Genomic DNA, 13,508 nt, shown 5'->3' with positions numbered 1-13,508 from the left:
GTAGTCGGTGCTGAAGTGCGAACATTTTGAGAACATGAACCTCGGTGCCCGGAAATTGCACTCTCATACCTTTAAAAATCTGACTGGTAATTCATAATCAACAATAAACAAATATTCTTCCTAATAAAATTTGAGTGGGTGCGATGGCACCGTCTGCACCCAACCCCCCCCCCCTACCACCACATCCGCATTTATATCAATTGTATCCACTAAGTTCGCCCAATTATTTATTTGAATCGGATGGTAGGTCCCTCGCGACGAAGCACAGTGTATACTTATTTATATGTCAGTAAAAAATGAAATCATTTCAAATTTGTTCCATAATTTTAACAAGCTGAATGTGCAAGTTATGTTTGATTGCGTCAGAGAAAGTAGAATTTGGCTTACAAACGATATTGAGTTGTATTGGTCCGGCAAAAACCGAAACCGGACCAGCCGAATCCGCTCCTTGGGCACGCCGGCACATGATGATTATATATGGGCATATATATATATATATATATATATATATATATTTCATAGTAAAACATTTGAATTCTGAGAGTATGAATATGATTCTAATGTAATACATGAGTTACGTAATTTTTAAAATACCATACAATATTTGACCTTGAATGACCTATTTGTGGCAATCTGACCAGGTAAAAAATGGTAATGGTATGGAATATACATTGAATGACCTTAAATGACCTTTTATGATCTTAATGACCATCTGACCATGTCACAAGTGTTATAAATCCTTGACCATGAAATATAATTTTAGATATCATAATTCTCATTAAAGTGGTTTAAAAACCGATATATTGATAAATATAGGTTTTGCGTGGCAGCAATTTTGAAATCCAAGATGGCCGCCAGAATGACCTCGAATGAAATATTGTAGTTCATAGTAAAGATTTTGAATTCTGAGAGTCAGGGTATGGTTCTAATGTAAAATATGACAATTATGTAATTTTTAAGATACCATACAATATTTGACCTTGAATGACCTATTTGTGGCAATATCAGGTCAAAAATGGTATGATGGTTTTCCTTGACCATATAAAAATAGTTTCAGACATTAGAATTATAATTTCAAGTGGTTTAGAAGCGAAGATATAGATAAACATAGGTTTTATTAGGCGGCCATTTTGAAATCCAAGATGGCCGCCATAATGACCTCGGATGAGGTGGTTCCTACCAAAAATTGAATGCTATGACCATAAGAAGCATGTAAAAAAAAATTGGTGCTTTTGTCTGGAACATCCATATCCATCTGCTAAGCTGCCGGACTAATGTGCTTTTGCATTTAACTGGCTTTTGAAAGGTGGTGAAAAATGTGTGAAGACTTGTCCCAAACCAAGTGGTCCTTTGATCATGTGTCTAGGTGTCTATTGGTTTTACCACGGAATTGCACCAAGCGCATTAATAATAATTAAAATAAAAGTCTGTCTCATTAAAGTGATTAAGCTTATTAATTGAAGAATGAATATCAAATTCAAATTAAAAGAATGAACAAAATCAACTCAAGCACATATTTCAAATATGAATATTTAGAAGTATTAATCTGGCATTTAGATACAATGGTTAGCAATAGTCAGAATGGCAGGCTTAAACTGCTACAGAAGGATTAACATTGAAGATATCCTAGTGTTGCCCTGTTTATTCCCTTTCACAATTTTCAACTAATGACTTTTTAATGTCTTCCATTCACTTGAATACTGAGCCGTTTTAGAATAGCAGAGAGGCTCAATGGGATAATAACTTTCTTAAATTTTGTAATTATTCCAATTTCAAACAACATTTTAAATTTTGTAGGCTTTTTTCATCACTCACTTCATGGAAAATGCTTCAATCAAGTTCTATTTATATTTTAACGGTTGCTGTTTGCAGAATGAAATCCTGTAATGCCAATTTTAAAAGTTTTATCTGTAAACTATTTTATTAACTTTTGATACACTATTTTAATCTGGTGTATTGTATTTGCGTCTGTGTTATTCTGTTAATTGTATGTTATTTGGCCAGGGGGCTTAGAGGATACCCACATCCTGTGTTGGGCTCTCATCGTGTCCTCTTGGCACCCCTCTGGCCATTTCCTGAATTGTGATTTTTGTGCTGAATATATTATAAACAAATAAACTTGCTGACTGCGTATCAGCATTTTAACTTTGTTTGATTTTTAATAGACACAAATATCCAGTGTAATGTTTACATATATTTTAGCTTAGTGAGCTTAGTGTTTGGCTGAGAGGTTCTTAAAACCCTGGTTCAAACCTGTCCAGAGACAAAATTTCCAATTACAAATATTTGTAATTGGGCAGAATTTTTTTTTTAACCAGTTGAGTGGTGTCAATGCCTAATAATGTACACTTAGTGCACAGAAATTTAAATGTAATTTAAAATCTACTTATTTAATAGTATACAAACCACCAGCAAATAGCTTACCATCTCCATAGCTTTCACGTATAGCAGTGTACTCCCCCGGACAAGCGTACACAGTCAGGCTATCAGCTAATGCTGGCTTGCTTACCAACCTTCCTTGGCTAAGTGATCGCCTTCAAGAAGAAAAACAAATAATTGAAATTATCAAAATTCATTTCATGTTTTCATCATCAATAGCAGAGAAGTCCATGTAAACTGTGGCTTGACTGCGAATGTACATCAAATTCATAATAATCAATTATATCGCAAATATTCAAAACAAAAACAACCTTTCTGCTTCATTAGGTAGCCTATTTAACTCCATACATACCAAAATTGCTTTGTGAGTGGTTAATTCATGTAAACATGTTATATACTGTAGCCTAATTCGCATTTTTTAACACTGTGGTAGACATCTTCGATCAATGACAAACAATACTGAGCAGCGAGGCGTAACCAACAGAAATAACATAGTGTTTCGGCCATATTTTTGGAGGTCATGTTACTAAAAAAATCCTATCCTTAATGGAGGGTCGTGTCAAAATTTTTTTTTTTTAAATGTTCGCAAATGTTATATCTACGTCCTGTATAAATAAGAAAAAAATTGAAAATTTGTTTAGTCTGTCAAAACTTTACTGAAAAATAAAAGATCAATTTTGTATAGTGTGTACTGCTATTTATTTCAATTAAGTTTTGACAGAAAAAACAATTTTTAATTTTTTTGTTACTCATACAGTACTTAGATATATCCTTTGCGAACATTTTAGAAAAAAAATTATGTCAATACAACCCTCGTTAAGGAGTTATGATTCTTAAAGTAACATGACCTCCGAAAATATGGCCGGCACGCTAAATGATATTCGGTCGAACAGCGAACAGTAATGGCAATGTGTATTAACATTACACAAAATCAGTCTTCCATACATACCAAAATTGTTTTGTGAGTAGTTGAATCATGTAAACATGTTATATATAGCCTAATTCGCCTTTTTCATGCTGTGGTAGACATCTTCGATCAATGACAAACAATACTGAGCAGCGAAACGTAACCAACAGAAATAACATAGCGTTTTTCATTTACCAATTATGTTGTGACAGACTAAACAAATTTTCAATTTTTTAAAATTTATACAGTACGTAGATATATCATTTGCGAACATTTTAAAGAAAAAATTATGTTGATACGACCCTCCGTTAAGGATATATGATTTTTTGAGTAACACGACCTCCGAATATATGGCCAAACGCTATGTTTTTTCTGTTGGTTACGCTTCGCTGCTAAGCATTGTTTGTCATTGCGTGTTTAAAATCTTTCGTTCCATTCCCATGCAATATATTGATTCCCACGATCAACTGCAGTACCGTCTCTAACCAAGTCCAGTCAGCCAGGACTGTGTTTTACCATGTAAATATTATTTGGGCAACCTTAGTATAATGCAGCGTACGTTTTTTTGTTTTTTTTTAAACCTGTTTTCTGTAGATCTTAATAAATTTGAACACTAACTTGCCACTTCTAAAATATTTTGCAGGGATACATCAAAAACCAATTCAAATTTGTGCAAAATCTCTAGAAAAATAGTTGTGGGTATAAAATTTGTTTTTAATACATTCTATCTACCTATAAAAGGAGAGGGGCTGCAAAGGAAATGTATACACAAATAGGCTAAAGCGTAAAGTACGATATTGCCAATATTTTCATTATTCGAAATAATATGTTTTTCGAACATAGCTCTTCATCTATTTAGATGTCTATCGTTCATATTTAATCTTTTACATTAGGCCTATACAAACCATAAAACCCAACCCTAAAAATACAGATAGAATGATTATTAAAATCGATATCACAATCATAAATGACATTAATATACTTTATTATTTGTGAAGAAATTCTCATAAACCTTAGGCCACGGGAATGAAAGTTGTAGGTTTGCGTCCACCGCCCGCATGCCTAAAAAGCTACCGCACGAAAATTTTCATTATTTTGAAAAGTTCATTATTTTGAAAAAAAATATACTTTGTTTTAAAAAACGGACTTTCTAAGTCGTAAACAGACAGAAAAACGATCTATTCATCACTGATCACTCGTCGCGAACACCGAGCGAAGGCAGGCCTGGCCACATCGCACCATGATCGTCGATGACCACTGCTGAGGTCATTTACGGGTCAAATCGATCTTTCTGACCAATAGGAAATCTTGTATGTTCAATTTCCACAATGTATGCTCTGAAGCATTCCTTTGCATTTCACAGCAAGCGTGAGTAATCTTTACTTTCTATTCAATACCTTTTTTGATCTCTATTTACATATGAACGAGTGAAATAGTTTTCTCTATCAAACTACAGGTATATAATTCCAGCATTGAGGCTAACCAGCACTTTTAAAGAGGTCTTAAATGTAGAAAAGGATCTGTTTTATAGGCTAGTGTACATTTATGACTGTAAGCATTGTTTCTTGGGAATAAATGTAAAATTTACAATGCCGCGGCTTGTGGACAGCATTTATAAAAAAAATAATGAATAATGAAAAATGGAAAAATGCCTCATGTGTTTTCAAAATTTTTCGGACGCAAACCTACAACTTTCATTCTCGTGGCCTTATTTATAAAAAGCAAGAAAAAAGACAGCATTATCGGCGCTCCATACTTTTTGACACTCGATCAATTCACTCAGCAATAATACGGCGCGGTCGCCCTACTACTAGAGACCTAACTAGACTAGCTTGGTCCTAGCTAAAGGGCTATGTTGTCTAAGTCTATACAAATAGGCTTAGGCCTAGGCCTACATCGCGGAGGATAATATATTTCCCGCACAGGCCTTATTTATACATTTTGGGGCGCTAGTGCACTTTCGCACCTAACATTTTAGGGTTAGCATAGGCCTTGGCTTGCCTGGCTTTTACAACCAGGACATCGTCAGCAGTTTTGTGTAATCAAGGTTAATAAAACAGTTTAAGATCGATAGGTACATTATCTCCACATAAACTGTATATCAAATGTGTTTCTTAGATACTTAACCTCTTTTCCTTGTTGCTGTCTTCAGCTGGAGCCGCTCGATACAACGACCGCTTATCCGACATTTTGTATTTCCCGCATTGAAAATATCCGGGGAAACCAAAGCTATTTAAAATATATTTTGATATAATAGTGATTTAAAATATATCTTTTATCCATTAGTTCATAAGAAAATAACTTCAATGATAATAATTAAGGGAGAATTATTTATAGCACATTAATCTAAATATACTTAGGCCTAGGCCTAGTCTATGTTTTGAATATCGTTTGGTTTTGGAGCGTATCCCGTCAAGGCTGTAGGTCAAAGGGCATCACATTTTCTCCACCAAAATCAAAACACAGGTTGGAGCATGGCGATACATCACCATGGTTGGGGAGATGGAAATGACTACCTCTGTGTGTAATCAACCGCCGTAGCCTGACTTTGCTGATAGAGCAGTTGTATCATCAGACAATTTAAATTTCTGTTTTTTTTAAATGTTCAATGAATTTTCCACTACTTTACACATCAATTTTCAGGCTAGGCCTAGCTATATCCTCTAGGTAGGAGGAAAAAGGAGGAGGTCCTACCTTATTCTATTGTCTGCTGTAGCTTGTTTAGGCCTAGGCCTACTCGAGTGTTAGTCCATCATTCACCAGGAATATAGGATCTGTGATGTGACCAGGACAATTGGGCCAGACTGAGTCGATCCACAACATGCTCTCTTTCCTCCAGTCAACATCCAACTCAACAACTAACTAAGCCTATTTTGATTCCAACCAACCGTGGTGATTAAGGTCATCATGTATGTGGTGAGCAATTTTTTATGGTGGAACGCCCTGGTTACCGACGAGGGTGTATCAAGGGGTGGATTTAGGGGGCCGTGCCGACCCTCCCCTTTTTGAAAAGTAAAAAAATGAAAAATAAAGAAAGTAAGAAAAAGAAAAAAATTGATCATCCAAAATGTCTCAGAGGTTATTTTTGGGTGTCTAGAAAACAAAAATTTTGTGGGGCCCCCTGGTGGTGGAGTGTTACAGTATCTCAATCAGCCCCACTTTCGGCGCCCCCTTTCGGACATCTCTGGATCCGCCCCTGGTATCCCCATCAGACTGTGGTTTGGGTGCTGGCTTTGCTAAGAAACTTTCATCTTTATTTCTTAAATATTTATTGTCATTCTGAGTTTCGTATATCTTTACACTTGTTTGTAATGCACATAGAGACGGTGTTTATTTTAAATTCATTAAACCATTAGTGATGCTTACATGATATTTTTTAGTGTATTATTTACACCTAAACAATGCTTGACTATAAGTAGGGCTTGCAAAATTTTAATGCTAGAAATCCATCTACCAATTTTGAAAATACAGTAAGAAAGGCCCATTTCCGCACAAAGTTTTATGTTTCAATACTCGAGGACTATTTTGCACAGTCGTTATGATGAGTGCGCACAAAATTCTTTAGCAATTTTTAATGCAATTTTTATTTGTGTTTAATGTATCTCCACACATAAAATAAATAGTGTGGTACCAATTGTCTCAATGAAAAGTTTGATACTGACATAAATCTGGTATTTATTTGCAAACAAAAACATTGTTTAGTATTATTACATTTTAATAACTATTTCTTTATTGTGCTTTTCATTTTAGAAAACATCATTGTTGCTTATGAAAAACCAACTCTTGCGAGTTGCATTTTTTTGTCACGTTATGGCGTTCCGAGATTCTGTTGTCAGTATTGGATCTGTTTCTCCCAAATCCTGCAGTATTTCCGCATCACGGCTGCGACATGCATACTCTCAACGAGATATTAATTACACTGGACTCCATTCTCAACAACACATACCTCTATCAACAATAAGTAAGTATTGCTGTATTATGCTTTAAAAAATACCAGGGTAAGTGTAAACAATGTAATTTCAAAACTATTTGTGGTGAAGACAAGCTAAACCAGTTACTTTTCGCAAATCGTTGGAATATCAAAATATGTTCAAATTTATCAAAATTTTCTAAACCTATTTTTATTGCACACTAAAGCAAACTTTATGTATCTATACATCATGCCTTGTTGTTTTTCTTTCATGTCCAATGTTACAACAACATTGTAATGATTTGGTGGTTGTCTCTGGCTGACAAATGACCAAAATTGTAAACTTTAATACTGTTTTTTAAACAGCTGTATCCTATAGAATGTTGAATGCTTTTACCAATTCATAATTTTCATTTTAACAGTGTTATAACCCTACAGTATGTTAATAACTAAAAAAGTCAATTTATTTTTTGCAAGGAGTGAATGGTTTGGCTTGTCTTTGCCACATTTTTTTACCATCCTGTTCTTTTCCTCTTATTCCTTTACAGGTCGTCACACAGTTTTTTAACCTTTCATTCTACTATTTTTTTTTACATACTTTTTTTTAAAAATAATAATTGTTAAAATAACTATTGTTGATACAGACATGATTCTGCTATTGCTAATTTCCAGAACAGGAAGGCACAAGGTCTAGTAGACCTATCGAAAGTGCTGTATTATTGAAAATAACAACTTTATTTTAAAATGGAAAAAAAAAACCTTGTATGACCATATTGGTGCATTTTTGGAGTAATTTTATCCTATGTCAATTTTAATTTCATGAATTTCAAAGACTTTTAAGCTTTTATTATTTAATGATATACTGTACTCTCTATGGGGAGCTGTATATACTTGAAAATCATTGTTATTATTGTCAATAGTCATTTCATTTTTTTTTCCTTTTTCGTTTCATGTATTTTGCAAAATTTGTTAAAAAAATACATGCAAAAGACAAAAAATACCATTGTCGGTGACAGGATAAACAAAAAGCAAACTTAATTGCTGGGAACTGTGTTTTTCTTCCAACAATAGTATAATCAGTAGCATTCAGAACATTAAAAAGGAAAATATAATATATATAAAAATAATATAATAAAAATATAATATATTGAAAAATATATTGTAATAAAATGATGATGTAGCAGCAGACATGCAATAAATAGGAATAAAATCACAACAGGTTTCAATCAGACCATTTAGGCTAGGCCTAACAGTTTTATTAAAATATCTCGAAACAAAACATGTTTCAGCAGTGCATCTGCCATCTTCTGTCTAAAAATCTAGTATATAAATGAGTGAACAAATACGTTGAAATTTCATGATAAATAAGGGAACTGAAGCGTATGAAAAAGGCATGAATAAAGATGAAGAAATACATAAGAACAAATGTGGGCTATATACAGTATGGGAAATCACATTTATTTGTCACATTACATTTGATAGTGTACAGAGCTATATACAGTATGGGAAATCACATTTATTTGTCACATTACATTTGATAGTGTACAGAGCTATATACAGTATGGGAAATCACATTTATTTGTCACATTACATTTGATAGTGTACAGAGCTATATACAGTATGGGAAATCACATTTATTTGTCACATTACATTTGATAGTGTACAGAGCTATATACAGTATGGGAAATCACATTTATTTGTCACATTACATTTGATAGTGTACAGAGCTATATACAGTATGGGAAATCACATTTATTTGTCACATTACATTTGATAGTGTACAGAGCTATATACAGTATGGGAAATCACATTTATTTGTCACATTACATTTGATAGTGTACAGAGCTATATACAGTATGGGAAATCACATTTATTTGTCACATTACATTTGATAGTGTACAGAGCTATATACAGTATGGGAAATCACATTTATTTGTCACATTACATTTGATAGTGTACAGAGCTATATACAGTATGGGAAATCACATTTATTTGTCACATTACATTTGATAGTGTACAGAGCTATATACAGTATGGGAAATCACATTTATTTGTCACATTACATTTGATAGTGTACAGAGCTATATACAGTATGGGAAATCACATTTATTTGTCACATTACATTTGATAGTGTACAGAGCTATATACAGTATGGGAAATCACATTTATTTGTCACATTACATTTGATAGTGTACAGAGCTATATACAGTATGGGAAATCACATTTATTTGTCACATTACATTTGATAGTGTACAGAGCTATATACAGTATGGGAAATCACATTTATTTGTCACATTACATTTGATAGTGTACAGAGCTATATACAGTATGGGAAATCACATTTATTTGTCACATTACATTTGATAGTGTACAGAGCTATATACAGTATGGGAAATCACATTTATTTGTCACATTACATTTGATAGTGTACAGAGCTATATACAGTATGGGAAATCACATTTATTTGTCACATTACATTTGATAGTGTACAGAGCTATATACAGTATGGGAAATCACATTTATTTGTCACATTACATTTGATAGTGTACAGAGCTATATACAGTATGGGAAATCACATTTATTTGTCACATTACATTTGATTGTGTACAGAGCTATATACAGTATGGGAAATCACATTTATTTGTCACATTACATTTAATAGTGTACAGAGCTATATACAGTATGGGAAATCACATTTATTTGTCACATTACATTTGATTGTGTACAGAGCTATATACAGTATGGGAAATCACATTTATTTGTCACATTACATTTGATAGTGTGGACAGAGCTATATATGGGCATATGACATTCATTTGTCACATTAAACTTGATTGTGTACAGAGTTATATACAGTATGGGAAATCACATTTATTTGTCACATTACATTTGATAGTGTGGACAGAGCTATATATGGGTATATGACATTTATTTGTCACATTAAATTTGATAGTGTACAGAGCTATATACAGTATGGGAAAATCACATTTATTTGTCACATTACATTTGATAGTGTGGACAGAACTATACATGGGCATATGACATTCATTTGTCACATTAAACTTGATTGTGTACAGAGTTATATACAGTATGGGAAAATCACATTTATTTGTCACATTAAATTTGATAGTGTGGCCAGAACTATATATGGGCATATGACATTCATTTGTCACATTAAATTTGATTGTGTGGACAGAACTATATATGGGCATATGACATTTATTTGTCACATATTGAATTTGATAGTGTGGACAGAGCTCAATATCGCCATATCACATTTATTTGTCATATTAAATTTATTAATAGTGTAAACAGAGCTTTAAACTAGATTGCCTGAGTCAATATATGTATAAAACCTTTAAATCCATGTGACTAGACAATGGAAAAAAGTATTGTACTGTAGGACACTACTTAACCTACATACTGATTTCTAGTATCTTGTTTTTTCCATTTTCTTATTTATAATTTTAGTAGCATGAATTTTCAAATGTTGTTTTCAAATGACTTTTTAATATTAAAAGATTATTGATCCTTTCTTGAATAAATCCATTATGGATTTAACAATGAAAAGTCAGATGCCAAGTGATTGCGTAGGATTACGTTGCTAAGTACTTGGAATTTCCTCATTGTATGCATCAGAGATCATCATAACCAGGGCCTTTCCCTTAGGAAATTCCATACAGATCAACAGTATGGCAAATATATGACAACATTTAACATCCATACAACACCCTGCACTTTGTTGATCTAATGTTTATTGCTGAATATTGAAGTGGGAAAAAAAAACTATCAGCAATTATTACTTTAACTTTTAAAGATATTATTCACCTGATTTGCTATTTAATTTGTGTGTGGAAAATACAATAAATAACAGCAATTTTTTATTGTAATGTACAGTAGGCCATTTTCTTTCAGACTTTGTATGTCAAAACTATTTTTATACAATATTCTAGTCGATGTTCTCACATTCACCTAAAGTAGGACAGTATCATCAATGTGGCTCTCAATAGCCAAACCTACACAAAAAATCACTAAACTAAAAAAAAATATCACTTTTTCATTAATGTTCCTTTGTTATTGTAAATATAAATCAGTATTTGTCTTCATATTGGTATTTGGATTCATATTTTTTCATTTTTTTTTAAAGAAAGTTTGGATCATTGAGGAGAACAGTTCTTTTTTATTGGAAATAGACATTCAATGAAAAGAAAAAAAAGTATATTTTTGGTTAATTATATTTCTATTTCCTCTATTATTATTCTTATCAGTGTCTGTTAAGTGTAAAGCAAATGAATGATATATTAAAGTATAAAAAAAATGTGGGAAAAACCAAAGTTAAAAATATATTGATCCTGAAATTTTTCTCTAACAGTTCATATCATTATGAAAGTTTAAACTTTGACACGAGTTTCCTTGTTTGTCATATCTGTTCTGTCTCTTTATTTGGTTTTGTGATATCACCTAACTTACTGTAGTTTTGATTACATAGCCTTTTGTAACAATCAGATTACCTGAAAGGAATACTATGTATACAGCATTGAAAAGTGCTAAGTGGAGCACGTACTGATATATTTTGGATGGTTTCCTGTGTTCACAGTCTTAGGAAGCTATATTTAAAATGTGGATTGTTGTAATCTTGGAAGGATAGTCGTTATGGTTTATCAGGACTTCTAGTCGTATTTTCAGTTTGAGGAGTCTTCGTGGGATAGCTTTATATTAATTTCCATGGATATTTTGGTTGGCTAATTCTCAGGCAAATGTCAATCAATTGTTGTACTATTCCTATGTCAACAGGGTCTATCAGTATTTTGCATCTGAATACTTGTATTCAAGTTCTTTCAGGACAGTGGAGCAGAACAAATGACCTTAATAACCTGGAATTTTTAGTCGATTGATTCGTGTACCTGGCTGTACAGGCTCAAGAAATGTTGGACAGAACCAGTATAGCCTTCATATGTTGGTTAAACCTTTTTGAATTAGTTAATATATTTTGAAATAATCTTTTGATTATTTGATATGGAGGAAGAATGTAGCATACATGAATATCCAAGTAAGTGTGTTTTTTATATTGTAGTCCTGATATTTATATTGGTCACCTGACTACAAGGGAGACTGGTTTGTTAACATGCTAATGAATGCAGTGCCAGTGCACTCTTTGAAAATGAGTAGCAGATTTGTCAATTCACCATCGGAAGGCCCCACTAGAGACAATTGGTGAATTTCTCATTCTCTTCCTACAATGTACTTCCTTCCTATTAGCTGTACACCTTAATTGTGTAGGCCTATTACAAAGATTAATATGTTACACTATAGGTGGTATTGTGCAATGTTAGTGTTATGTATTACTGTAATCTCAGGAATGATTTTAAAATATTTTTAGACATTTACTTTTGTTCAAATGTTGGGATATGTTGGTTACGTATTCATAGCCAAAATGCAAAAATGCTATAAGATTCTTCACTACTTTCCCTATGTGTACATAGAATATTTATGTAATACCAGCAGTGGATTCAAGGGTGGGAGGGGGGCACATATGCCAGCCTGATCTCTCCTTCAATTGATCAAAATTTTTAAAAATGGAGAAAAAAAGACAATTATATTCAAATTTTACCTCTGAGAGTGCCATTTCCAGCCATAAAGGTACAATAATCATAAGTTTTCTTACCTCAGCCTCAACCATGTTTGTGCTGAGTTGGTTCAGTCTAGTCTCCATCTGTGGGTGGTCGTCTCGATGCCCCCCCCCCCCACTCTATTTCAAATTCCTGGATCCACCACACAAAATAAAAAACTGTAAAATGAATTTAAAAGTTAATTGAATAGACGAATATAAAAATAATTTAATCAAAAACATATTCCAGTTCGTGAAGGTTTCTATGTTGGTTAACGATTGAATAATGTTTTTTTTTAAATAAAAAAAAATTAATGATGTTTAGTACAGTTGTGCACTGACTGTGGCCGATGGTGACCGGACGTTCAATGAAAAACGCGACACCACAACGCACACGCAACTAATCATTTTTTTATTACAATCCAAATTCAGACTGTCAACTTCAATCGGCAGATAGCATTGTGTCGTTTAGCGCTCACAAGAAACCGTGTTACAATCGTTGTATGACCGTCGTACGATGCATTAAGTGGTATGCTCAAGAGATATGTTGACACACGTTGACCTATCAATTTAAAAAGTTATATTGGTATCTGTAAATCAGCAGAATGAATGGTTTCAATTTGTGTCTCATTCAACGCTGATAACTTACTTAATTCTTTTAAATGAGCAATTCAAAGACTTCGAAATAATGGCAGTGTGGCCAG

At 33.1% G+C, this 13,508-nt stretch overlaps 2 protein-coding genes across 10 annotated transcripts in view; one reads left to right on the top strand and one right to left on the bottom strand.

The window, feature by feature from the left end:
- Nucleotides 1-5,672, bottom strand: part of LOC117105747 (fanconi-associated nuclease 1-like) — a 34,392-nt gene extending 28,720 nt beyond the window's left edge. Inside the window, exons 1-2 of the mRNA XM_033247011.1 lie at nucleotides 5,414-5,672; nucleotides 2,425-2,534 (exon numbers count right to left, since the gene is read on the bottom strand). Coding sequence (XP_033102902.1) covers nucleotides 2,425-2,534; nucleotides 5,414-5,475 — 172 coding nt within the window. The 5' untranslated portion in view covers nucleotides 5,476-5,672. The remainder of the gene's footprint in view (nucleotides 1-2,424; nucleotides 2,535-5,413) is intronic.
- Nucleotides 1-13,508, top strand: part of LOC117105749 (SH3 domain-binding protein 2-like) — a 48,181-nt gene that overhangs the window by 12,783 nt on the left and 21,890 nt on the right. For 2 of the 9 annotated variants that reach the window (XM_033247021.1, XM_033247018.1), the window contains exons 1-2: nucleotides 5,754-6,204; nucleotides 7,036-7,247. In XM_033247021.1, coding sequence (XP_033102912.1) covers nucleotides 6,194-6,204; nucleotides 7,036-7,247 — 223 coding nt within the window. In that variant the 5' untranslated portion in view covers nucleotides 5,754-6,193. Of the gene's footprint in view, nucleotides 1-5,749; nucleotides 6,205-7,035; nucleotides 7,248-11,667; nucleotides 12,247-13,508 lie in introns of those variants that run through there. The other 7 variants (XM_033247012.1, XM_033247014.1, XM_033247015.1 and 4 more) reach the window with 7 other exon arrangements.

This window comes from Anneissia japonica, unplaced genomic scaffold (genome assembly GCF_011630105.1).
Source record: "Anneissia japonica isolate Jap-2015-1 unplaced genomic scaffold, ASM1163010v1 scaffold287754_len4335492_cov202, whole genome shotgun sequence".
NCBI classification, from domain to species: Eukaryota; Metazoa; Echinodermata; class Crinoidea; order Comatulida; family Comatulidae; genus Anneissia; species Anneissia japonica.
Note: the sequence above shows the minus strand (reverse complement) of the source record. Positions and strands in the feature narration are given on the sequence as shown.